Below are 27,865 nucleotides of genomic sequence, written 5' to 3'. Positions count from 1 at the left end.
CCTGCTTTAAGTCTAAGCCTAAACTTTTTATTGGATCCAGCTCCTAATGCCTATTGAATTAATTTCTTTATCTCAATTAATATTTTGCTTGTATATATCTTTGAACATCTGGACACGACCTTCAGTGTCTCTCCTTAATGCCTCTAGTCCATTGCTATAACACATTCATGGATTGCTTCCAAAAGTTGTTAAGGTATCCAGCCATCAGCACGCATATCAACAACAGACCATGTACACATCTGCTCACCCCACTGAATGCACTGCTCCCACAATGCTTCAAAGTTTTACCCCCTGTAGAACAGGAATGTTAAGGTGCCTGCTGTAGCAGAGTGTCCTAACATCCTTGAAACATATGAGTAAGTTTTAAATGAACTTTAAAAGATTTATTTCAGAGTTAAGTTAGTGACTAAATAATTTTTCTATCATATAGCTTCAGCCATATGTTGCAATCAAGACTTTCACAGTTGTGGTATTTCACAGTGACAGTAAGGAAAGTGAAACAAACAGAGCTTAAAAACAATTCTTTTCCCTTCTTAAATTCCAGGGCTCCAGTAACAATACGCAGCCTTGGTGCTTCCTTTAACATGCTACCTGTGAAGGCATTTGTGACCATCCTCTGGGAAATGGCTGAAGGGTATCATAACCTGTCCTTCCTTTTCCTTCTCGACAAACTTTCGCCATGAGCCTGTGTGGGACACCTGCAATGTTGGAGCAGCAAAGTCACCAGCATGCCTCCCCCACAGGAATCCTGCTGCACAGGATCAATTTGGACTCTCCTTAGGGCAGATACTGCCTTTTCTGCTTCACCAAAACCACACAAGGAAGCCTCACTGAACACCAGTGTTTTGCCCTGTGTTTTCTCTTGGTGTTTGGTTAGCTCTATGTAGCAAGCCATAGGAAAAAAGCAATAAACCTAATTCAGACATGCTTCGCACAATCATAGCGTTCCTTCATAAAATTTATTTAATGCTTTGTAGATATGCTCAACAACACTGATGAAAAAATGTCATTCAAAGGCTTTGCCTAAAATAACAGTTTAGTGAGATTCTCAGTTGTGTTACATAGTCCTCGCTTACAAACACCAAAAACTTTCATGCACCTGAGTGAATAGTACCAGGCCTNCACTAAAATTACATTACAAAATTGTGCAAAACTCTTCTAGTTAGTACTTAGAAAGTTTTTTCATTAGGCCAATTAGGCCAACGTCAAGCAGTGTTAATCTTATAAACCTCTTATAAAAGCCTGACTTCTGTCATAATATGAAACTATAACATGAAACTACGATGGGTACAAGCCGAGAGCCCTTGTACCTGCTGACAGATTTTCCATGGGTTTGCCTTATTCTGAGGATGGTCAAGGCATTGCTTAGTGGGCCTAACTGCCCCAAGGCATTCAACAGCCTAGACTGTTCAAGAAGGTATGAAATCTACATGAGACACCTCCTACCCTTGTCATCTATCAGTTATGGAACTTGGCTCATTCATAACAAAGACGGACAGACAGGCATGTAGCTTGTATGAATAAATAAGGAGTTTTGAGGAGCTTAATCAGGACTTTCCCCCAAGCAGGTCACTGTTGCTGTCTTTAAAGAATTCAGGCTACTCCTAATTGCCTCTGGTTGCCCTGGGAGTAGAAAGTATTCCTCCCTATTAAAGGGGTCTTAACTAGTAAAAGTAATTTTTTCACAGTCTATTCCTCGACAGTTCTCATTTCCCCTTCAGAGACACTAGAGAAGTATGGCAGTATGGAGCTGCCTTCTGTCCTCCACTGGAAAAGGTAGTGCCAGGAGGACAAGCAATTGGCACGCTCAGCCCTAGAAAGATCCCTGGTGGAGAGGAGAAGAAATTTCCACATAGATATGGCAAGCATAGCGGCTCATATGAGTCTGTATGTTCTGTGATTTCCCTGCCATCACACATATGTGAAACATGCTCATGCCCTGTGGTCCCCAGGAAAGTCTTCCTGCAGCCATGTATTTAAAAAAAAATCAAAGAAGCTCTTACCTGGCCCTGAACTCTACCAGACAATGCAGGGATTGTGGGAGCTTAACTATTTACAGATAGTTTTATATTTCTGCATGAATAAGCACAGGTGGACATGTACACTTGTTTTCTCCTGACACATATAGCTTCATGTCATTGGGGACTGACCTGCTTAAATGGCCATGAGCCGGGTTTGTGGCTCGAGCCTGAGGCTGTCCCTCCCTGAAGGGTTATAGCATCCTCAGAAGGAGCCTGCATTTCTAGTCCTCAGCGTGATGCTCTAATCTTGAATCACTGAGTATCAAGGTCAAGGGCAAGATAATCTCCGCTATAATTCCACTAAGTGGTAATTGATAAGTTACAAAAAGAAGTTAGCATGTACTTCAATTTTTACTACTTTATTTAGCTAATACCATATTTATGTTATCTGTCCAAACTACTCAGAACATATTAAACTTTCACATCTCTAGAGAAAGCTGTTCAGAAACTTTCAAATTAGCCATTCTGTTTATTATTTCTTTTCCATTCACCAATGAAACCTAGTTCTCACCTTTCAACCCACTTGTCCTAGTGCCACCCACACACATACGCATACAAACATCTTATATGTACCACCAAGCCATCCAAATCTCACTCATTAAATGTCTCAGCTCACCTAGATCATGCTTGCTCTGAATGCAGAAATTATCAGTTCCCTTCAATCTACCCATCCTTTTTGAAAAAAAAACTGTCCTCACTCATGAATAGGTAGTTTTGGTCAAAAAAATCTCCCCTGATATCCACCTAAACTTGGAATCCTCAGCAGCATCAAGACTTCCTAGATCAGAAAAGCATGCTCAGTCCGCTCATTATCCATGGACCTCTATGGTCTCCTTTGCAGACAGTGCTCTCAGAAGATCTGCAAGTCTTAGAAAGTTCAGATGGGATTCACAAAAGGACATGGTCCCCCGAAGTGGAACTGTGCTGGAATTTAAGAATCTTCATAGGTCTAAAAGAGAAGTCCACAGTTCTCTCATGGCTAGAACAATTCTCCCTCCCCAGTTAATGAGGCACTGATGTAGACCTGTAAGAATAACTTTGTAAACTAAGGAAGAAGTAGACCTCACTGAGGAGGCATAAAGGTCTTGGTGTTGGTTTTGTATTCTATCTAAATAGAATTTCACATAAAACGCACAAGTTATTCTTGAAACAGAGTTTATATCCAAATATCCCTCCAATCTACACTTATAAAGGGTTAACCTTCCCTTTCTCCAGTCCCAAAACTCTGGGATTGTTTTCTGCAAAGTATTCTGTTACTGAAGGCAGCAGTTTACGTGCCTCAGTGCACAAGAGGGCTGCAGGATATGAAACCTGACCTGATAAAAGCATGGCCCTGACACCAATAAAGGTACGTCCCTCCCACTACCATTAAGTAATTAATCCCAATGGCAGGGCAAGAGTGTAAGACCCAACTCTGCCATAAGGGTTTTCTATTAGAAAACTTTGGCAGCTCCCTATTTCACATATTGTCTATTTTGAATCTCATTCTTATGTTCAATGACTAGAGTGCCTAGGTGTTTTATTCAGGGGTGTAGATACCACTAGGCATATAACATTTAGTATAGTGACTGAACATTATCATTCTAACCCTCCTTTAGGGATCTAGTTCATACCCTGTCCTGTTTATTTTTTGATTTCCAATATTAAATAGGCCTTTAAAGGCTGTAGATTGTTTCAGAGCCTATCCTCTCTTGATCCAAAAGTCACTGACGGATAAGAACCAGCAATTAGTAACAACAAGTACTTGGGTCATTAATGATTGTTCTCACTATCTCCTAACAAGGTATCTGAATACAGAAATTCTTCCCACTCCTCTCTCTGCTGCCCTGAATACAGATTTAAGTAAATTCAACAGATTGGAGGTGTTGCAATATGAAAATTAATTTATTTGTTACATGTGCACTTTGGATAATAGCCATGGGACACCTCCCGTGATAGGGATGTATGTATACCTCGTATGTTTAATAGTAATGCAAGGAAGCCTTTTTCCATTATATTACTTTTAATCATTGCATTGTATCGGAGTCGAGCCCTTTGTGACCACAGGCCTGCCACATAGGATCATACCTTCTTTCTGTTGCATAGCTTGAAAAAATAACTAGAAGCTACTAGAAATGAAAGTATTAACTAGAAATATGTTACTAAGGCCTAGTATGCAAACTAAATATGAATCATTGCAAAAATACAACACAGCACTTATTCCCTGAAATAAGTAGAAATCCAATATTTTGCCAACATTATAAAGGTGTTGCTTCTATACAACAAACAAAAGTAAGAGGATTTTTAAAAGATATCTTATCACATGATAAATAAAAAAAGATAAAATTACTTGCTTTGTTGTTTTAAGCACATATGTACTTTAAATTTCGGGCAATGTGCTCACAGATCAGTCTAGAGTCCTGTTTTGCAATCATAAACTGATTATGCCCACTAAATATTTTAAATATAGAACATAAAATCCCAATCCAAATCTGAGAAATGCTAACAGTATTCCACTTGTGTGTAGATGCAAGGTGCTTATTCTAACATTCAAATATTTACCCTAAATTCCAACTCTGAATGACTATACATCTTAAAACAGCAAATCAAGATGTTTAACCTGTTGGACACAGGAGTACAGCCTAAGCATGCTTTCTGCAGAGACTGAACTAACTTAGCTAAATGTTAGCTGATATGTAGGAACTGGTTTAAATATATCATGACGCACACTAAAAGCCTACTAATTTTTAATGAATGTCTGTATTAATAGATCCTCTCTATTTATCCCCGGCATTCTTTTTGCAGGTCATATTGACTCTCCTGAGCTCTCTGTAACATTTTTCTGCTGTTCTCCAGAGATTCATTCAATCCAACGACTTTATTCCACCCATAGTCCTGGGCCCATCAATTGTCCCTGACCCCCTTTTTTGCTGTCCAATCAGCTGAGCTGAATCTTTGTCAATGAACCAAATATTTTGGGTTCAAATAAATCAGAAAAACCCTTTTTAACTTGCACTTTACATACAGCCAACCAACACACAAAGGTTCCCATGGCTCCAGGATGCCTATGCTTCCATGTGAAAGAGCAAGAGTCCTTAAAATGCACAGTCCTTGGAGTCCCCAAGATTCAATAAAAAACACAACCAGACTTTCCCACTTCTTCCATGGTGGCTGAACTGCTGAACTGCTCTGCTCTTCACAATAAGGCCCGTTTCCAAGATATTTAAAGAACTTTAGTTGTCTTGAGTCCTTAGGCATTTAGACTGCCAGATTAAGACTTCTCTAAAAAATAGGCATTATAACTTCTGAGAAAAGAAAATTCCCCTGTGATGCAAGTTCCAAATGAAAGTGTCTACACACAAATGGAAAGTGAAATATCTATTATTTTGAGCAGAGAATCACTTTCAGCATAACTCAGTTGAGAAAGTAGGAGCCCACCTACGCACAGAGGTACTGCCAAACCCAGGTGGCCACAGTCCTCCTCACAGTCCTCCTCCAATCCTTAACGTATATCCTGTAGGATGGCAGGCCCAGGTTTGGTAAAGCTGAAAATATTCAAATATGGGTTTGAATCCTGTGATTTCATGTGTAGAGCTTTCACCTAACAGCCCAGGAACCTGGACTTTGGTCCTTGCTCTGAATTTTATGAATTTTGCTTTAAAGAGTTATGTGGCAAATTAGATTGTAGAAGGCTTTTAACTAGCAACTGAAACTAAATATTCTAATTTCTGCCCTGGTGGTTTTAACTATCAGACTGAAATGTGTCCCATGCCCTTGATCTCTCTCCCCTGAGGAGTCTGGTACTTGACTACATGGTGACACTTTCAGCAGGGTGCATCACACAAATGCAGGGTGCTTTCTTTACCTTTTTCTCCCTCTAACTGAGGACCTTGATCCTTCTAGAATATTTTAGACACCACTTGAGAGCTTCCAGTGTACTGGGAAGTGAAGCAATACCTGATGTCCCTGTCCCAGTGAGGCTGAAATTGTGAATGACTTAGACCAGGGACCTGTCACACTGCAGAGTGAACTACCAAAAGTAAGACAATGTCATGCATTTGGAGAAGTGACTATAAATGTCATGAAAAGCCTAGGTTCTTTCAGCATTAGTTGTCTCAGGTAAAGAAGGGTTTGCGATCATGATTTTAGATTACACTGATTTAACTTCAATCCTGCTTTAAGTCTAAGCCTAAACTTTTTATTGGATCCAGCTCCTAATGCCTATTGAATTAATTTCTTTATCTCAATTAATATTTTGCTTGTATATATCTTTGAACATCTGGACACGACCTTCAGTGTCTCTCCTTAATGCCTCTAGTCCATTGCTATAACACATTCATGGATTGCTTCCAAAAGTTGTTAAGGTATCCAGCCATCAGCACGCATATCAACAACAGACCATGTACACATCTGCTCACCCCACTGAATGCACTGCTCCCACAATGCTTCAAAGTTTTACCCCCTGTAGAACAGGAATGTTAAGGTGCCTGCTGTAGCAGAGTGTCCTAACATCCTTGAAACATATGAGTAAGTTTTAAATGAACTTTAAAAGATTTATTTCAGAGTTAAGTTAGTGACTAAATAATTTTTCTATCATATAGCTTCAGCCATATGTTGCAATCAAGACTTTCACAGTTGTGGTATTTCACAGTGACAGTAAGGAAAGTGAAACAAACAGAGCTTAAAAACAATTCTTTTCCCTTCTTAAATTCCAGGGCTCCAGTAACAATACGCAGCCTTGGTGCTTCCTTTAACATGCTACCTGTGAAGGCATTTGTGACCATCCTCTGGGAAATGGCTGAAGGGTATCATAACCTGTCCTTCCTTTTCCTTCTCGACAAACTTTCGCCATGAGCCTGTGTGGGACACCTGCAATGTTGGAGCAGCAAAGTCACCAGCATGCCTCCCCCACAGGAATCCTGCTGCACAGGATCAATTTGGACTCTCCTTAGGGCAGATACTGCCTTTTCTGCTTCACCAAAACCACACAAGGAAGCCTCACTGAACACCAGTGTTTTGCCCTGTGTTTTCTCTTGGTGTTTGGTTAGCTCTATGTAGCAAGCCATAGGAAAAAAGCAATAAACCTAATTCAGACATGCTTCGCACAATCATAGCGTTCCTTCATAAAATTTATTTAATGCTTTGTAGATATGCTCAACAACACTGATGAAAAAATGTCATTCAAAGGCTTTGCCTAAAATAACAGTTTAGTGAGATTCTCAGTTGTGTTACATAGTCCTCGCTTACAAACACCAAAAACTTTCATGCACCTGAGTGAATAGTACCAGGCCTATGGTTGTGGCCTTCAATCTTTACAGGGCGGAAACAGAACATCTATTCTGCTACACATTACATCCTGAAAGTTACATGATGTTACTAAGTCAAAGCCTTACATTTTTCAAACAAGGGTACCAGTGGAGCTCTAAGTCAAAATAATGAAATACAAATTTGGAAAAATGTATTAACTTATCAAGAGATGCATTGCTCAGAGCACTGAGAATTACACTAGCAGATTATCAATTGCAATGTCAGTACCAAAATACTGATTTAGATTTTATATTGTTCCTTGTGTTGTTATCTATTACACAGAATCTTAGAAAAAAAATTCCTGGAAAAATATGGAGCTTTACTGCAAAAGAAGTTAAAGCAAGTAAATGGTGGGTTTAAGTACTACAGAGATATGAAGTATTGCTTCTTCAAATCCTGCTAAGAAGCAACAGCTGTACTTCATTTTAACTTGACATGCTTCAGAACTCATACTCATATAGGTATTTAATGATCCAAACATAATGGTCCTGTATAGTTTAATTACTTATATGAAGGCTCAAGTTCATATGTAACCTCATAAAAAAGATGCTCCTCTGGAAATCTTGCTTTGGTTCTAACAATGAATAAACTCCTTAATAGTGAAAATGCTTTGATGGAATTGGAGATTATTGACCATGGATCCTGAGCACAGGTGACAGTAACTGTTATTTCTTCTTGATAGACTCCTTGTTTCTTCCTCCTTCATGGTATAGCCAAAACAAGGAGAACAGGTAGAGTGCAAGGCAGACCATCAAATCATAGTGGTAGAGTATTGCAGAAAATAGAAGAAAGAAGAAGAAACAGAACATTTTGAAGGCAATATGTTTTAAACCCGGAGACTCATTAGACAACTTAAGTGCTTCACTCTTCTGGTTAGAAATATCTGCAGAATCAGAAATGTGCTGGCTTTCTTTCTGTGAGTCATCAAGATTGTTTAGCATTTTCCTGTCAGTTAATAAATGGTCAGATTGAGAGTCTTGTCCTCCACCTTCTTGGGTAGACTTACTAATTAAAATTTCTGGCCTCCATAACTTCTCTTGTTGGAGCTCTGCTTGACGGAAACACTGACCTATATTTCTTCCTCTTCCTTCTCTAGAAATTACTGTGTCTGAAGTGGAAGGTACTTCTCCTGTTTCAACTTTGGGAGGGAAGTTTTTATTAATACACGTAATTTCATTTGGTAGATTTAAATTGTACCCTGACTCAGAAGCAACCTTGTCAAAGACTTCAAATTCAAAGTGTCTATACAGGTGCTCCATACCTCCTGCTGCACTGGACCCTTCAGAATATGCTACTGAAGAGCTTTTAAGATGGTGACTAGGAATAGTGTTTGTACCAGAAGGTGGCATTTTTGTTTCAGCTTTAGCACATAAATGGGAAAGCATACCAACATGGCTTTCTTCCCTATAGAGCTCTTCTGCTTCCTCACTGTATAGATGCTTCTGGGTGCTCAGGGGACATTTAGATACTTCTGAATATAATGCCTGCTGCAAATCTTCTTTTTTTCCTATATCAGAAACCTTTACTGCTTCTCCTACAGGTAGAATATTACCTCTGTCTGGTTGTACTTTGGCACATTTTTCCCTGCTATTGCATAGAGACTTCATTTCTCCTTGCCGTGTTTCATGAACGCATGCATTATAAATACCTAAAACTGATTCCTTTTCAAATTCAGTGTCATATAATACACCCACTGTGTTGAGTTGACAAAGAGCATAATGTGAACCATCATTTCTCCCTTCATGTGTATCAAACGCTGTTTCCTTTTCCTCTGTGGGCCTGTCACTTAGTGCAGTCTCTTGAGGTAGCTTAGCAATTACTGCTTTTTCGCTGGCAGACATTTTTTCTGGAGCACTTTCTGATGTTGTTTTAATTATATAAGCTGTACCTGCCTCTGCTTCCTCTGTAATATCCTGCTCAGAGACAGAAGACTTTTCACAACTCTCTGCCTCCTGGCAGGTAAACAACTCCTTTGTGGAAGCTGTGCTCTGAGGTTCCATGCTCCCTCTTGCTCCCCACTGAACCTTGCTCCCCATTTCTTGCCACCTCTGCTCAGTGGAGTTTGCTTCACTTTCCCTTCCAATCAGTCTCTCTTTATTTGTGTTGTCTGGCTTATCTCTGTCTTTTAACCTCATGAATCCTCTGTTTTCCTGAGTGTCCTCAACTTGCCTTTCATCCCCCCATGTGCCCCTGGGTGTCTGCTTGTTGTTCTCGGCTGGCAGAGGTGTTATGTTCAGGGCTTTGGCATTTTGTTTCCTATGTGACTTGAAAGGCTTGGAAATTTCCTCCTCACCGATTAATGCCAAGTCTGCTATTTCGATGACTTTCTTCTCCTTCCCTGCATCAGTGTTAGAATTTTTTCCCGACATTTCACCAATTCCTTTTTTTTGCGTATATTGTCTTTGTGTGGAATCTATTGAGACATCAGCATATGCAAAAGTGCTAGCATATAAATCTTCTCTTAAATCTACCTGAACTTTGCTTTCAGTCATCTTGATTTTTCCTTCATATTTATCAGCGTCTGATAACAAATCCAGAGTGTGGTGAGACATTTGTGGTGCCTGGTACTCTGGAGCTGGATTAGCATTGCCATCCAGCGTCCTTGCTATGCATGCATTTAATTGCATGGATTCATCATGCTCCGGAGAAATGGTTTCTGGTCTCGTTTCACAAGCCCTTTTTGAGATAGCAGGAGCATCCTCACTGATGAATACCCTCTCCATCGTCTTACTTCCCGAGGCACTATCTATTTCACCTTTTGAAATATCTGTGTGGCTCTCTCCTTGTCGGCTTGAGACAGTGGCCGTAATACCAATAGCCTCATTCTGCTTTGTCACAGGAAAATCTTTTGTGGATAAAAGGCTCTCACTGGTAACAGTATGTTCCAAAGACCGCTCACCACCATTTACTGAGCCAGCAGTGACTTCCTTCCCTGGTAGCTGACTAATATAATCTGTTACAGAATACTTAAATTTATCTTTTAATTCTCCTCCTATCACTTGTGAAGTGTTTTCAGATGAGGAACTGATAGGCACAGGGTGCAAGTCACTGCTTCTTTCTATACAGGTTAGCTGTTTCACCAATCTTTCAGTTTCACTTGGAAAATTAACTGGTTCTGTGGTGTATAAACTCCTTTCATCTCTGGAAGAGGTACCTCTAGCTTCTGTGAAGTGCTGATTTAACTGAAACAATAGAATAGAAAAGAATGATCAAAAAGTGCTTTGCAAAAACACACCAAATTAAGGAGGTAGGATTTCATTATGGAAAGTTTTGTTTTCAGTAACAAAGCTTATATGGAAACATGTTCCAAACCATTTGCAAAATTTACATTGGATGTATTTTTTAACATAGGTAATGAGCTTTATGGTGGTGCTGAAAGGAGCAGGAAATAAAATAGCATTCAGAACCCTCTTGCTTTATTCATGAGTTCAGTTAGCTGCTAATACATTTTATACAAATTAAATCTGAAGAGAATATTCCCTTAAAGGCAGGCTAATTCATTCTCTATACATTTGATTCTAGGTTTGGAGAGATGAAGCCGTGGGGCGAGGGGGTAGGATTGGCACTTAAATGAGGGCATTGATACAGTACATCAATGCCCAGTAATGTATAGTATTGTCCAGTAAAACAAAGACACATTTCACACTGACAAACTCTGTAAGGATTATTTGTGCTTCATTTCTCTCAGGGACCATTTTACAGGCTTCAAACCAGACTGTTTTTAGACAATCTGGTAAGACACGAGTTGGAAATGAGATTAGCAAAGTAAAAGGCCAGAAACTAATCACTCCCCCTCCTAGCTCCCAAATATCATATTGTATTATTCAGCTATGCTGGCTTGTCATTGCACTCTCTTCTCACTTTAGCACAGTCACACTGATAGCACTAGCTGATCAATTAGAGGCTAGATTCTTGGGCACCCCTTTATGCATCTGCACTTGCTGTAGATACCCCCATTACAGTTTCTCTTATTAATATGTTTTCTGCAAAGCCTCTGCAAACTATTAATAGTAAAACGTCACTCAAAGAAAAGTGAGGGAGCTAATGTCTCTGCAAATTCTGTTTTAATGACCCTCTGCCAACCAGTGCTCAAGTGTATTTGAGTTCTTCGGTGATGCCAACTGTCAGGATTTAACAGTGAGATGCCTGTGTTTTTTTCCCCTCCTCATAACTGACATTTGCATGATCTCAATAATTATATGCAAATCTTACGATTTCCCCTTCTTCTCACATAAGGCTCATGTTACTTGTCAACTGCACAGCTGTCTTGTGAGCCAATGCCTGTGCGTTTCAAAGATTTGGTTGTATTTCCATCTATTATAAGCCTTCATTGTTTAATTCATTAAAGAGTGCATAGTGGAAATTAACATCTAAATTATAGCTCCCCCTTCATTTATTGTATGGACAAGTCTGGCAATTGATAAACAAACGGTTATATTCAATCCTGTTTTTTCTAAAAGGGTGGACTGAGAACAACAAGAGATTTTAGAGGCCCTCCTTTCTCTGTTTCACCGTAAAAAACAAAGAGACTCTGATTTTCAGTCAGTGAAAGGTCTCACAATATGCAACAATTTTCAACTTTTTTAAAGTAAAAGACAAAAAAAAATTATATTCAAATGAGAGGATTTTTTTCTCTATGTCAATGAGAAAAAAAAGAATGCTTCTCATCTACCTTTCCTGTCTGATTCAGCATCCACATTTTCACAGGTGATAGCTATTATAATCCATGATTATGAATCTATGCACCCAAATGATATGAGCTGAGAACAGACACTGAGAATAATAGATTGCTGTATGTGTCTCATTTATTGCCATTTTTTCTTTCATACTGAAAAGTGCAAGGCAAATCATGCACATTCATCCACGCACACAAATCCAAATAGATTGAATGTTCACTGAGTGTGAAATTCATTGTAAAAAATCTAATATCAAATACTGATACATAAAAATCTGCTTATATAAATATATATATACCTATTTTGCTTATACAGCAGGCTACATAGTTATACTTTGAAAAAACCTTAAAAGCAAGCAGTAGCATAAGTATAAAAATTTTACCAAATATAAACCCTGTATTTAAGAATATTTCCACCCTAGAGACTAGGAGGGGAGATTTTTTAAATGCTACTCTTCTAATTCCTTCAAACTGTCATTTAGAGCCTCTGGTAAAGAAGTAAAAGGGAGAAGTCATTAATTTAAGACCAGAAAAAGTTGATGCACTATACTGAAATCAAAGCACCTTCTATTGTTGAATCAGTTAGAGATTCAGTGTAAGTACAGACCAAGGCTTTACATTTGTAAATTAGTACATCAGTCAGCTCAGTTAAAAGGGGGCATTTCACCAGCTTTGAAGCGTAAATGGATTCAAATCATTTAATACTGTAGATATAATTGTATAACACTTACCAGCAACTCTAATTCTTTTTCATCATCTTTGTGATCACCCTGCTTGTATTCTGCATTTTTCTCTTTTATATTTTCATTAGCTCGTTCAGTGTCCTTGTCTTCTGCTTGTGAATAAACAATCTCTGGGATGTTTGTGTCTGAAGAGTTAAAAAAAACATAGTTGAATAATTTTTGCGAGGTTGGTTGTTACACTACTTTTAATTAACATGTGCAGTAAGGAAGAACTAATTAAACCTGGTGTTGTACCTGAAGTCTTTGAGTTATTCCATGTGTCATCATCAGACGTTGCCAATATTTCTTCCTTTCTGCTAAACAAAAAGAAAATTCTTGTGTTATTCTGCAAAAATTATGTTCCAATTCCTCTTAGACTCAAATATAAAGACTGCTATTTAATTACACAAAATTTTGAATGCTGTTTGAAAGTCTGAAAATAACAGTTACATAAAATGTACCCTTTTTTTTGAGTGACCTGATATTAAGGCTTGGTCTTAAGAAAGAATTGGCCAAGAAAATGAGAATGTGCTGACCTTCAGATTACATTGCAAAGCTGATGGGTTTTCCCAGGCATTTTTTGAGAAAGCAGCACAAAGGTGATTAGATGGGTCAGTGACAGAAGAGTATAATTTTGGGGTCAGGCAAGGGTCTGGGAGGATATATGTGTTCAAGAGGCCAGGGCTCTCTCTTGCTTGTGTTTTTCAAATATTTGTATATATACAGAGATGGCTGGAAAAAAGACATCTTTGTTACCTGAAATAAATTAAAAGATTCTCCCTGCATATGTACAGTATAAATCTTGTTGCTAAGTTATGCCTGGCCAGCAGGAACGAATTCTGCTTCCCTGCAGCAAGTGCAATTTTTTCTGTTGTTTTGCTGGCTGTGAAAACAAAGGCCAGGTCCAACACGAAAAAGACCTACGGAGAGGTGCTTAGTGCCTGCAGTCCTCATCTATATCAATGCAAAGTGATAGCAGTTTGAATTGTGTGCTTATAGGGATCTAACCTTTAGTGCAAAAGGGAAAAAAAATGTTAAAATAGTATCACTTATGTGAAATGTAAATTATTATATCAATCCTAATGACTTCTCTATGAGGAGCGATTTCTTTTTTTGTAGGTTTTAATTTATGCAATTTTCAACCAGCCGTCCACCAGAGTTACTGAAAATTACTTTCTAATTTTCAAATATTAATCTTTTCCCCTTCTATTTTCTCCTGGTGTCTTTCATTTGAATTGATATAACATTAACTCTGCCACCTAAATGCTTAATTCAGAAGGAGGATGCTAAATTTATACTCTGTTAAAAGAAGCTAGACTTTGACTGTCACCAACTTTTTAAAATCCACTCTTTATAGGGTTGCCAGACTAAAGCAGACAGAAGCTGCTGCAAGTATACCATTTGATCTCTGACACTGGCCACCATCAGATACTTCAGGGGAAGATGTAAAGTTCTTGTAGGAAAATACTTGAAGTAATTTGCACTGTCTCTTAAGTTTCCTCTTGGTCATTTCTTGTTAGAAGCTGTCCTTGAAGTGCAAGATTTAATGCTGTCTCAGTGGTTCTTTTTTACCATTAATTGCAATAATGCTGAATATTCTTGCAATCTGTATGAATGTCATGTCACTCTTGAATCCTGGTATATGCATAGCCTCCACACATTTCTCACTCTCCTACTCACACCGTGATGTACTTTCTCCTGTCAGCAGTTGCTATAATCTGAATTTAATCCTGAATTCAGAGCCAGGTCCTTATTTTTCAGTAGATCTGTGGAGTTTTTAATGTAAATCATTAGTGCTTATTATTTATACATAGCGGTTTGGGGAGAGCTGCTAATTTGTTTGTTGGGGTTTTTTTACTGTTCAAATGCTCATCTTAGTGTTACATCTAGTTCCCAATTTTCTTCTGCCCTTCTGCATATTTTTCACTCACCTGTTTCCATAAATCTAGACACCCTGTAGAACAGGGCTTAACGATAAGACAGATGCATTAAAACATTTAGGCGCTAATAGGTGTCTGCAAAAGCCCTTAATGAGGAGCCAAGATATGTAAAACACGTGAACTGAATCATCACCCAAAAATAATAATCCTAAAGCCACATGGGCGCAGCAGGGAATTCTGTTGAATGTAGCTGAATTCTTTGAATGTAGCTGTCTACCTGCAGCATTCAGCAATATGAATGCAACTCTTGGAAGGAGGGATGGCATATTTTGCTGCTAGAAGAGACTCCCATCTACTTCTTAAAGGAATGGAGTTTTTCATTCAAGAAACATTCCCAGAAGAAGGGAAGATTTTGATGCCTATATCTAGCATAATAGTCTACAGGCAGCTGTAGACTATTCATTCAAGATGAAGTGGCACTTTCAGCTTCTGTCACACCCTCATGTGATAAAAATGCTGCACATGCATCCAAAAAATATCCAAATTGCCAGGATAAAGAACATTTGGGTAGAAACTGGAGGACAAATTTCTCTACTCTTCATGAAGCTGGATGTACAAGCTCTTTAGCTTAATTTTAATTCCCTAGAGAAAAGAGAAACCGGATTCTGCCCCCTGTTTCCTATATTTCCTATCCAGTGAATATTTTTGGTTTTGATTAACAAATTTTCAGTGTAAAATTACAGACACAGTCTTTGAATAAGATGTTGAGGATGAGTAGCTATTTCCCAAACCTTTAAATGAACAGGTACAAACATGCTTCAAGCTGGATAATTACAGGTGTGTGCTGGGTTGGTGTTACATTATCTAGCTTTAGTCTCCTATGCATCTGTATTCAGACAGTCTTGTTATCATGCCTATCATCAGTGGTGAGGGATTAACACTTCCAAAAGGAGATGCATTCCCTCTAACATGGGCATCATGAATAAGATGAAGTGACATATCCTTCGGAGGAGCTTCTCTGCCTCTGGACCATAAAGGGAACTTACAGCTTAGGCTGTTATTGAAAGCTGCATGAATCTCACCTTGTAAGTATAAATTTTAACTGTAATGTAGCTATGGATTTTTAGTGTCTGGGGCTGTAACACTCAATGTATGTGTGACCTGAGGCCCTCAGTTTTAGTTTTGCTGTGATTGGAGTTGAATTTTTCCTTAACTCTTGTTCTAGCAGCATCTAGAGCCCTGGTCCACATGTTTCTTTTCACAACTGCAACACAGGTAATAAACAGCAATGATAACACAGTAATTTCTTGAATGTTGCACTGAATTTTATAAAGATTTCTGGTTTATAGCCCATTATTTTTGCACACGTGTCCCACAAATACCTCAGTACAGGGAATTTCAGTGTAACAGATGTTTTCCTTATTTTACTTCTATATCAGAAATATCCATCCTCATAACACTATTTTATTGGAAAATCTAAAATTAACCTAAATTGAGGATGTTGATACTGCAGTGTTTGAGGATCACAAGGAGCATAAAATGATAGTGATTTAAATCACTTCTTCAATTTAAGAAGTGATATGAAGATGTTGAGACTATGAGTGCATGTAATACAGAACAACCTCAAACACATATGTATACCCTAAGGACTGAAACACTTCCCAAAAGCCAATAAAAATTACCCCCTTCATGAAACGGGGGCAATTAGAAGGTATTTGTCTGATTAGTTTTTCTCCATATTTTTCTGAAGCATTCTCCTAGCACACTATCAGAATTCTGTGAGCAGATTTTTAAATTAGAATGTTAATTAAGCTTTTGCTTTAGAAATTAATTATCACACTTTGTTGTGAAAGGTGGTTTAAATTTGTCTATATTGTGAGAGAAAAAAAGTTTGTGTTCTGTTAAAAACCTTTTATTTTTATTTTTGAGTGATCCAGGCATTCCAACAACAGTTAAAGCTAGAAAAAAATCCATGATGTCAGCTGATGCAGTTCTCCTCCAGCATATGTACCTGTAAACCTGCAGAAGCTCTGTTGCTTCTGCTGATTCAGCTGAATGGGGCACAACTTCATAAAGTACACCAGGAACTTAAGAATTTCTACCAGCTTAAAAAACTGAACAACTTATGATCATATGATTCATTCCTTATGGAATTATCATTCACTCGGACTGAATTATAAAAATAAATAAGGAATAAAACCAGGTTATCATTGTAATTTGCATTCATATATGAAGCTCAGGGTCTAGTTAGTAGGACAGAGAGGACTGAAAATTTGATGGACATTGTGTGAAGGAGTTCAGAAGTCAAAAAGTTGCATGGAATTGGCATCCCCGAAAGGAAATATTAAACTTGAACACTAAAGATGTGAAGACTAGATAGACAATGTATAAGTGATGAGAAAAAAAATAATTAGCCAATAAATATTTCTTTGACTTCACAAAGGGTTGGGGTAAACTAAGATGTGTCAAGGCTTTCTAAATAGCCTTTTTAAGTTAAATAGGGATTTTTTTTTTAGAAGTGAGGTTTGATCAAGATTTCAGATGATCTACGTATAACCCCAGAATCAAGAGACTTCTCCTAAAATTTTCTACCACAGAACTAGTAGTGGGGTAGAGTCCTATAGGAACAGAGATCTTACAGGACATAACTGATATGAACAGAGATTTAGAAAATTATATTATTTCATCCAGTCTGGGAGCAGAACTTGTTTAAATATGCTCCAGTTAAGAGAAGTAGATAATCTCCAACCCAAATCTGAGAGACCCAAGAGAGGAAAACACATATTGGTTTAAAACCTTTGCTATTCAAATATATCAAATTGATCCTGATACTACTGTAACAGTATTAGAAGAGTAGAAAAAGTAGTAGCTATATTTATGAAAAAAAAGAGAAATAGTGTCAAGGCAACTACAGGCCCAGCTGTCTTCAAAAACTTTTCACAACGGATTTAGAACAAAACTTAAGTGAGAGAAGAAATACAGATAAATAGAAAATGACATAAAAATGCCAGACTCACCTGATAATATCTGTCTTTGATAAGATTACTACATTTCCCTTGTCTAAAAATCAGTTATCAGGATTTCATTAAAGCATTTGTTGTGCAGCCACATGGGAAATTTATTAATTAAACAGGAGAAGAGGGATATGAATATAAGAGCTGGGTGGTGGAAGAGAGGCTCTCAGGGCCAAGCAGGGTCCCACAAGCTGGGCTGTGTGGAGCTAGCAGGCACCGCTGAGGAATTGGAGAGGACCAGTCATGTAATCAGACTTACTCAGTCATGTTATTACAGACCAAAGCACAAGAAGTCAAAGTTAAATTAAATCCGTGGCAGATAGGAAGTTGGGAGACATGACCAACACAGAGGAGGATTGAAAGAAATAGGTGGCCTGGAGGATCAGGATAATAGATAAGGGATGAAATTCAAAATTATAAAGTGCCAGGTTATATAGTTAGGGACTAGAAAGAGTTTCCACCACAAAACTATGCCTCAGAAATTGGAAGAAACAGATGAACAAGTAAAATTTGAGTGGGTGTTTTTTTATCAGAAAACATTTCCAGGCCACTGGTGTGAGATGAACAGGACACTGATATCAAGGCAAACCAAGTTCTACAGTAATGAGTCATAGAAAGTTTTCCCAGTAATGAAAGATTTACAAGAAATGTTCATGTTGTGGCAGCAGGCACCAATAAGAACTCTTATGGAACACTTGTCTGCAATGTTCAAGAAAGATTGATTCGAATTGGAACAGGTGCAGAAGGGGACTACAAGAAGACTTGCAGGATGAAAAATCTATATTAACCAAGAAGATAAACTGAGTACTTCTATTTTCAGCATAACAAAATAAAGTCTGAGAGGAGAAAATGTTATTGATATAGCAAAGGGGTAAATACTCAGAAGATAAAATTTTATTAAGCAGCCAGACTATTAATGTAAAATTAATATAAAGAGTTCACAAAAACATTTTTTTATAGAAACTTAAAACAAGCTCTGTAAGCATTAGAAGACTATCTCCTGTAATTTTTAAGTGCAAATACCAGACACAAGAAACTGAGAAGGTCTCAGTATGGAAACATGGATATATTTTTGTGAACTGGATTATGCAACACGTTTCCAAAGGGATAAGACTTCATGACCCCATAGTCCCAGTCCAGTCCTATTTCAAATGTTCCTGTGCAGCTATAATGCCCTGAGAGTTATGCTTTCAGGACTGCACATTTCACTGTGCAATAGCAGGTGCTTTGGTCTGGTCATAAATAGGTTTGGGACTATAGCCAAAAGCTACTAACTTTTCCATAATGGGTGGTGTCATGATTTTAATTCACACACCAATATTTGGCTAAAATTGTGTCTGTATGTTTGGATACCTCACAGCACTGTTCACTTTGTTCTGTGTTATATCCACTTACACTAGGTCTTACTATTTAAATCATGAAATATTTATTTTAAAGAATGCAAAAAAAGGCTAAAATAGTTGGATTACAGAGTATGGAAAGAGAAAATGTACCTGTAAAACTCCTGAAATTAATGCAAACTGATCAATTTTATACTATCTTATATTTAAAAGAAATATATATTTAAAAGGAATATATTATTTAATCTGAAATTCAGAGAGGTATGAGGGTGTTAAAGTATTCAAAGAATGTATTTCTTAAATATTTAGTTAAAAATATGTAAAAAGAAAAAAGTTTTCAAAACAATTTTATTTACAAATCCAGACAGTCTTGGGATCTTGCAGAATCTTTCATGCTTCTGATTTTTACTGTAGATTCAAAATAAATTAAAAAAAAAATCAAAATTCTATCCTGAAATGGAGGTGGGTTTTTTTTGCTAACATAACTAACATAACTAACATAAACCTCATAACAGTTGACTTACTGGAAAACTACATTTAAAATATTGCTCTATTTATACTGTTCCTAAAACAACAGTTCTATAGGGGAGAAAATATTAAATTCATGAGGAGATGGAAATGCCAGGAAGCAAAAGAAAATGGTACTATTTAAAAAAAAAAACAAGTTAAAACCATAATCTTGATAATCTCATCTCATTATCATGATGAGACAACTACTGAAGACACATCCCATCACACTTCAGGATCTAGATCCAAACCATGTCCTGACCTCTTGGTCTTTGTATGACAACTAAAGGAGTTAGGGAGCCACCAAGAATCTTGATGTGGATTTTCAAGATAAAGACTTTGACTTCTCTTGTTATGTTGTCTCCATGGTTAATTTTATTCTATTTCACTCACTAAATATATGAACTAAATATTTAATGAGTAAAGATAAACTCACTCCTTGCTTCCATAAGGCTCAGTCCAAAATTCACTATAGGGACAAGTCTCCCACTGATTTAAATTGATGTCTGTGTTATCAGAAGCTGAAGTTATAGTCTTATAATAATACAATCACTCCCCAGTTTATTATCGCATGCAGTTCTTAGTCTCAAGCCCTTCTGCTGCCAGAGAATTCACATCTGAGCTCAAGAGGGGAGGTGCAGCCCTGGCTCGAAGCCTCATTTGTGCCTCCCGGGGCCTTGCCTTGCTGTGTCTCAGCACCAACCAGGGTCCATAAGGTGGCGTGGAGATGACAAGGAGGCTGAGGATTACCTGCCTATGCACTGCCATAAGAGGGCATATATATTATTTCTCCTCTGGAGAATTTCTAACATGGGAGACTGCCTGCTGGAGGTGTGTCCTACAGCCTCCCCACTGAGCAATGCTTGACCTGTTATTTTAGGCCACTTGAAAACCAAGACGCCACAAACTGTCTGCAGCAGAGACACATGCAGTGAGACATCTTTAGGTGCAACCACTCACTTGTTACGGAGAGAAACCATTAAGTTCATGCTCAGCTTCCCGAGAGCAGATCAGTACAGAGGCTTCAGTGCCCAGTAGTGTCTGGTAATGCTGGTCACACTGGAGCCAACCAGACTGGTGGGCAGTAGGATCTGGCCTCATCGGAAGTTCTACCTGCAAGTTGTATCTGCCCAGGCTCTGAACTACCTGTGGCTACGGAGGAGAAAGACCCTTGATAAAGCTAAGGAGTGTAATCACTGTTATTGCTGGAGCTGGTGCTTATTTCTGATTTGTTTACCTGCACGTTTTTGTCTAAACGAAGACAGAATATTATTTTTATGAACAGTATGTTCTCATTTGAAATTGACACTAATGAATGCAAGGTTTTTTCCTCCTCTTGTTTGTACCATCAAATTAATTAGCTCTATTGTGACATCAGTATTTTTCTCAAGTAGTTCAAGGCTTGAGCATTTTCCTTTCTTTTTCTAAAGGGCATCTTCAGTGCCCTTTATCTACCATAAGAATCATGCATCACTTGTATTTTTCACAACTAATGCTGTTTATTATAAAAACTGATTGTGATGTGAAGATTGTTATACTGTGTGGCAAATTGCCCAAACAATTACTGTAAATGCATGAGCCATAAACTGTACTGCCAAGGACACTGGTAGGTTAGCTCCTATAAAAGAAACAATTAGAGTCTGAGGTGAAAATAACAGAGATGAGATGACAGTTATTGAAAGGCAGAACATCCAGTTTAATGTTGTAAATATAGGCTTGTGGATTACACTGATGGTTTTAAAGTGTTCATGACTTATTGAATGGAATAAAGTATTCCATACTTTAGAATGGGGCAATAATTATTATTCCTTTTTAATTGTGATGTCTGATGCATTTGTGAGCAGTTGCTGAGAACATCCCCACATTATACTGATTCTAGTTCTAAATTATCATCCTGCTCCAAGGGTTTGGGTTTTTTTATTATTATTATTTTACTTTTTTAGCATTTTGTTGTTCAGGGTCTGTTCTGAACAAAGTATTTTCTCTTGAGGAACTTGGAGTGCTTAGAGGGTTACAGCAGTAATTATTTCAGTTTCAGCCTACACACTTCACTGCTTTAAATCATCATTAGAAGTTTCATCCCTCAGCAACTCCTGCTGAGACAATCTTAAACTCCTAGAAAAATTAGATAAGAATAGCTTATCTTTATGACAATTTGTATATAAAGATATTGATAAGAATTTGCCAGAAATTAAGAGAATACATTTTTTTCTTAGGAGTCATCTAAATATAGGAAAAGGGTTTTTATGATTGCTAAAGAATTTCAGTAGTTCAAACCAGATTTGGAACATATGAAGATTAGGGTGCATAAAAAAAAGTTGTGCACCCTACAAGAGGATGTGTTGCAATAGACTATGGCATACAGAGAGAAAATAAAAGAAAATTGACAATACTGCGTAAGAAAATTAAGCAGTCCTCTGTTTCTTTAAGACAAGACATAGGGGTAAAAGACAATGAAATAAAATTCAAATATTAGATCCTAGGGAGAGCACTAAACAACTGGACACATAATTATGGCTGTCTCAGAAAGCAAAGGTGCTGGGCACACAAAATCAGAACTGGGAAGGGTCTGTCCAGGGTTTGGAGGAGAGGACAAATCGAGCAGCAGAGCAAGCAGCAAAGGGCAGTCTGTGTCTGCAGCATACAAGAGCTCTGAACTACAGAACGCATTAGTCAGGGCAGGTGGGGAGAGGCTGTAAAATGTCTCTGAAAGCAAGTTGCAAGGAAACTAAGCATGCAGCTGTAACAGTTTTCAGGAAAATTCTCTATGTAATTTTCAGGCTTTTACATACTATTAAGAGAAGCTGATCTTAATGTTAGGTAGCATGTCAGAGCTGTGTTGGACATTGATGGTGCCACAGTGAAGTTCAGAGTGGTGTTGGGGAGCAGAGCTTGGGAGGTGGCTTGGCTGTGGGCCTGGGCACTGGCTGTGTCCTCAGACTGAAATACCTGCCTCCTACCAAAACTCAGTGTAGAGTCCCGGGAACTAGACCTTACTTAGATATAGCAGAAATCAACAGCTGCACTAATCACAGGCAGACCAGGCCAGCACAGAGCAGCGTGAGCGAGGTGCGGAGCATTGCTGTCTGTGCAAAACAGAGGACATCTGAAACTCAGCCAGTATCATTCCTCTTTCTGGGCTCCTAATGCGCTCCTGAATTTCTACTTGTCAGTTGGCTCTACCTGAAAATATGGCCAATTCCTACCTAAAGGCATTTTGACTTCAAATGACCTCTCCTTGTGGAGATGCCATGTTACACATAACATTGTTATTACATGTCGCATGTGGCAATACCATGGCCTTCTGGTTTTATGGGTTTTTTTTCCAGGAAGTCTTTAGAAAATAGAAGCATAATGGAAAAATAATTTAATGTAAACAATGCAGAAAACAATAATTTAAATTATAGACCACACAGGTAAAGATTCAGAAGCAAAAACTGCAGAGAAAATCAACATCTATAATTGAATAGCTGTGCAAACACTAAGTAGAAATTACTGAATAATATTTTAAAATATTATGCCATTACAACTGATCCTATTAGAATGAAGTTGTATGTAAATTGGAGCCCTTATTATAACTCTAGGAAAGACTGATTTTCTTATATGACCTTCAACTACCGGCAGTGTTAGAGAAGGCTCAATCTAGTTCTTAGTAAATAGGTGTCACCAAACAAACAGGACTGACACTAATTAGCTCCCTTGTTGATAGTCAGGAAACAGAGGACAGAGGCAGAAGACGGAGTGGCCCACTCATTATTAGAGCAGTAGGTGAGGACTTTCGCTGGCTGGCATGTCAATGGAGGTTTGCACTGCAGCTGCCATTTTGGAACTAGGCTGAGAATAGAAGACTGCGTCATCAGGAGAGTCAGTCAAGCAAACTTCACAAGCATTTTGCATGAAAACAGAGCCACAAAGAACCTGTACTTAAATGTTTGAAATTTGAGGAAGACTATTAACTTGTGGTATTTCTCCACCTTGAGGAAATAGTCCTTAGTTTTGGTCATCTCACCTAAAAGAAGGGGCTGGCACCAGAAGAAAAAAGGTGGGGCTTCAAAATGATCATAAAGAACTGTTAGTAGCTTCTGCACAAGGAGAAATCAGAAAAGAAGTTTGGAAAGTGAAGTGGAAAAAGATGCTCAGAATAAGCGGTATATGGTATGATGATTAATAGTATCAAGGGGGGACAATTGATCAAGAGAGCAGCTGTAAGGGAATTTGAGTGTTTTTTCTGAAAAGATAATTCCCAGTAGGATTCAGGCAATGTTTGTAATAAACCTATTTTTATTAAGATTATTGGATTGGTGCTATCCAGGGGATTATATTTTCCAATTACTAATATTTTCATTTTTCAGTCTTAGTTTATGATTGAAGCAGGGACATAGGTGGCACAGAACAAAATGCATTGGCTTGACTTGAGATGAGAATAATCATAGCCTCAAAGCAAACAAAGTCCCAAGAAATTAGTCTTTATTTTCTAGCTCATTAAAAAAGACCTTGAGTTTTAATGGCAAAACATTAATACAATTTTTATTATTTTTTTAAAATACAGATGTATATCTGTCCGTTAGAAGATTTTAGTGCCATACAATCTGAACTAGGAGCCCAACACCAATTTGGTGCCAGGCTCAAACCTTTAATATAACACTGTCTATCCCCAAATCTCATAACTATAGATATGAGGACTACAGAAAATAACATTGCAAAATAAGAGTTATACCTCAAATTAAGCTATAGCAATTATAAACAGGAACACTGCCACTTTCTTCATATCATTTTGTAGCTCTGTCATGATTGCTGTGCCTTATTGCAGCATCCATGCAGCAATGTTGAAAAGAAACCAGTTCAGAAGTCTTGTTACACAGTTGTTTTATATGTGGGTTAGTCAGAAAACTGAGTAAGTCCTTTTACAGAATGGACCAAGCATTTCAGAAAGAGAGAACCTCTTTCAAAAAGATCCTCCTGGGCAGGGTTAGCAGGTCTATTGACAGTTCCATTGTGAATTAGTACTGCAGGACCTTACTATTGGGATTCCTATTTCCAGGACCAAGATATTAAAAGAGAGGAAAAGATGAATCAGGAGTCACATTTTCTTAGGACTGGGTTTGGTCTAAGATCAGAGGATATGCTTCTTAGGTTGGTATTTTTTCTGGAAGGGGCATGATCAAATATCAAAATGATTTTGTAAAGAGGAGATGGTGGTAGTGTTCCTCTGTTCTTCTCTTGCTTCTTTCTCACACTGCTTTAGAAGATGGAAGGAGAGAAACTCTCAAGTTGTGTCTGTTTTGTCTAGATCTGAGATGAAAAAGACCGTAACCAAAGTGGCTCCTGGTCTTTTTCTGGATCTCACGGGGGAAGAACAGAGAAGCAGCAGTCTTCTCCCAGGATGTCAGAAGAGAGTATATTTCCTAGAGATTGACTGCACGAGGCTGAGGCAGGTATGCAAGAAGGTGACAAATGCCTTAAAGAGGCAGATGGACAGATGGCAGTCAGGTGAGACTAAGACACATAAACCACCCTTGGGGAGGAGAACAGAACAGATGACAACAAAAAAAACTCTTGGAGTTATTCTTGAGAAAGGGCAACTCCGATCTAAATCTTGGAAAGCGATTGTAAATTCAGTATCTCAATAAGATAAAACTCCCAGGTGTTATCACCATGAGAGATTTTTATAACGTTTTTTTGTTTTTCACATGTTTAATACCACACAGCAAGAAGGCAGTTGTGTGATAGATCTCAATATTTCTATCAAGAAGACATGGAATATAACCCAGGAGATACTGGTTCAGACTTAGTGGGGTAGATTTAGACACTGACAAACTCCTCAACTCTCTACCCCAACATGAAGCTGATGCAGTCGCCATCACGGAAATGTGGTGGGATGACTCGCATGACTGGAGTGCTGCCATGGATGGCTACAAGCTCTTCAGAAGGGACAGGCAAGGTAGGAGACGTGGAGGGGTGGCTCTATATGTCAGAGATACTCTTGACTCTGTAGAACTCGAGGTTGGTAATGATAAGGTTGAGTATCTGAGGACCAGAATCAGGGGTAAGGCCAACAAGGCTGACATCCTGGTGGGAGTCTGTTATAGACCACCCAATCAGGATGATGAGGGTGACGAATTATTCTACAAGCAACTGGCATATGTCTCATAGTCACCAGACCTTGTTCTTGTGGGCGACTTTAACCTGCCAGATGTCTGCTGGGAACTCCACACAGTGGACAAGAGGCTGTCTAGGAGATTCCTAGAGTGCATAGAGGATAATTTCCTGCTGCAGCTGGTAAATGTGCTTACCAGGTGTGGGGCCCTGCTAGACCTGCTGTTCACAAACAGAGAGGGGCTGGTGGGAGATGTGGTGGTCGGAGGCTGTCTGGGGCACAGCAACCATGAAATGACAGAGTTTTCAATACTCAGGGATGCAAAGAGGGCCATCAATAAAACTTCTACCCTGGACTTCCACAGGGCAGATTTCAACCTACTCAGAAGACTGGTTCAGAGGGTACCTTGGGAAACAGCCCTTGAAAACAAAGGGGTCCAGGAAGGATGGACATGCTTCAAGAAGCAAGTCTTGAATGCACAGGCTGCCCCAGCGTGCCGAAAGGCGAGCCAGTGGGGAAGACGACCAGCCTGGCTGAACAGGGAAATTTTAAAGTAAATTAGGGGAAAAAAGAGATCTTACCGACTATGAAAAAAAGGGCTGGCTACTCATGAAGAGTTTAGGAATATAGTTAGGTCATGTAGAAAGAAAATTAGAGAGACAAAGGCAAAACTTGAACCCAATCTAGCCAGTTCTGTTAGGGATAACAAGAAGTGTTTCTACAAATATATCAATAGCAAAAGGAGGGTCAAGGAAAACCTCCACTCTTTGTTAGACATGAGGTGGAACATAGTCACCAAAGTGGAGGAAAAGGCTGAGGTATTTAACACCTTCTTTACCTCAGTTTTCAACAGTAAGACAGGTTGTCCTCAGGACAATTGGCCTCCGGAACTGGTAGACAGGGACAGGAAGCCGAATTGCCCCCCTGTAATCCAGGAGGAAACAGTCAGCAACCTGCTGAGCCACTTGGATCCTCACAAGTCTATGGAACCAGATGGGATCCATCCTAGGGTGATGAGAGAGCTGGTAGAAGAGCTCGCCGAGCCGCTCTCCATCATTTACCAACAGTCCTGGCTCACTGGGGAGGTCCCAGATGATTGGAAGTTGGCAAATGTCATGCCAATCCACAAAAAGGGCTGCAAGGAGGACCCGAGAAACTACAGGCCTGTCAGCCTGACCTCAGTGCCTGGCAAGGTTATGGAGCAGATCATCCTAAGTGCAATCACACAGCACCTACAGGATGGACAAGGGATCAGACCCAGCCAGCATGGGTTTAGGAAGGGCAGGTCCTGTCAGACCAACGTGATCTCCTTTTATGACCAGGTGACCCACCTTGGGGTTGAGGGGAAGGATGTGGATGTGGTCTACCTGGACTTCAGCAAAGCCTTTGACACCGTCTCCCATGGCATTCTCCTGAAAAACTGGCAGCCCACGGCTTGGACAGGGGGACTCTCTGCTGGGTTAGGAACCGGCTGGAGGTCTGAGCCCAGAGAGTGGTGGTGAACGGTGCTGCATCCAGTTGGCAGCTGGTCACTAGTGGTGTCCCCCAGGGATCAGTGTTGGGCCCAATTCTATTTAATATCTTTATTGATGATCTGGATGAGGGGATTGAGCGTACCATTAGCAAATTTGCAGATGACACCAAGTTGGGGGGGAGTGTTGATCTGCTGGAAGGTAGGAGGGCACTTCAGAGGGACCTGGACAAGCTGGAGAGAGAGTCTCATTCCAGTAGGATGAGGTTCAACAAGGACAAGTGCCGAGTCCTGCACTTTGGCCACAACAACCCCAGGCAGCGCTGCAGGTTGGGGACAGAGTGGCTGGAGAGCAGCCAGGCAGAAAGGGACCTGGGAGTTTGGATTGACAGGAAGCTGAACGTGAGCCAGCAGTGTGCCCAGGTGGCCAAGAAGGCCAATGGCATCCTGGCCTGGATCAGGAACAGTGTGGCCAGCAGGACCAGGGAATTGATTCTTCCCCTGTACTCAGCGCTGGTGAGGCCACACCTCGAGTACTGTGTCCAGTTCTGGGCCCCTCAGTTCAGGAAGGATATTGAGGTGGTAGGGCAGGTCTAGAGAAGAGCAACAAGGCTGGTGAAGAGACTGGAGCACAAGTCCTGTGAGGAGAGGCTGAGGGAGCTGGGGCTGTTCAGCCTGGAGAAGAGGATGCTCAGGGGAGACCTCATCACTCTCTACAACTCCCTGAAAGGAGGTTGTAGCCAGGTGGGCATCGGTCTCTTCTCCCAGGCAACCAGCAGCAGGACAAGAGGGCATGGTCTTAAGCTGTGTCAGGGAAGGTTTAGGTTGGATATTAGGAAAAAATCTTTTACA

General features: G+C 39.3%; 1 protein-coding gene across 1 annotated transcript in view; it reads right to left on the bottom strand.

Annotated features, from left to right (window-relative positions):
- Positions 1-7,103: 7,103 nt before the first annotated feature.
- The window catches only part of PPP1R3A (protein phosphatase 1 regulatory subunit 3A), a 29,165-nt gene continuing 8,403 nt past the window's right edge, over positions 7,104-27,865 (bottom strand). The window contains exons 2-4 of the mRNA XM_017817814.1: positions 12,960-13,018; positions 12,714-12,850; positions 7,104-10,489 (exon numbers count right to left, since the gene is read on the bottom strand). Coding sequence (XP_017673303.1) covers positions 7,973-10,489; positions 12,714-12,850; positions 12,960-13,018 — 2,713 coding nt within the window. The 3' untranslated portion in view covers positions 7,104-7,972. The remainder of the gene's footprint in view (positions 10,490-12,713; positions 12,851-12,959; positions 13,019-27,865) is intronic.

This window comes from Lepidothrix coronata, unplaced genomic scaffold (assembly GCF_001604755.1).
Source record: "Lepidothrix coronata isolate B3197 unplaced genomic scaffold, Lepidothrix_coronata-1.0 Scaffold63, whole genome shotgun sequence".
NCBI classification, from domain to species: Eukaryota; Metazoa; Chordata; class Aves; order Passeriformes; family Pipridae; genus Lepidothrix; species Lepidothrix coronata.
The sequence above is the reverse complement of the archived record's forward strand: the minus strand, read 5'-3'. Positions and strand labels throughout refer to the sequence as shown.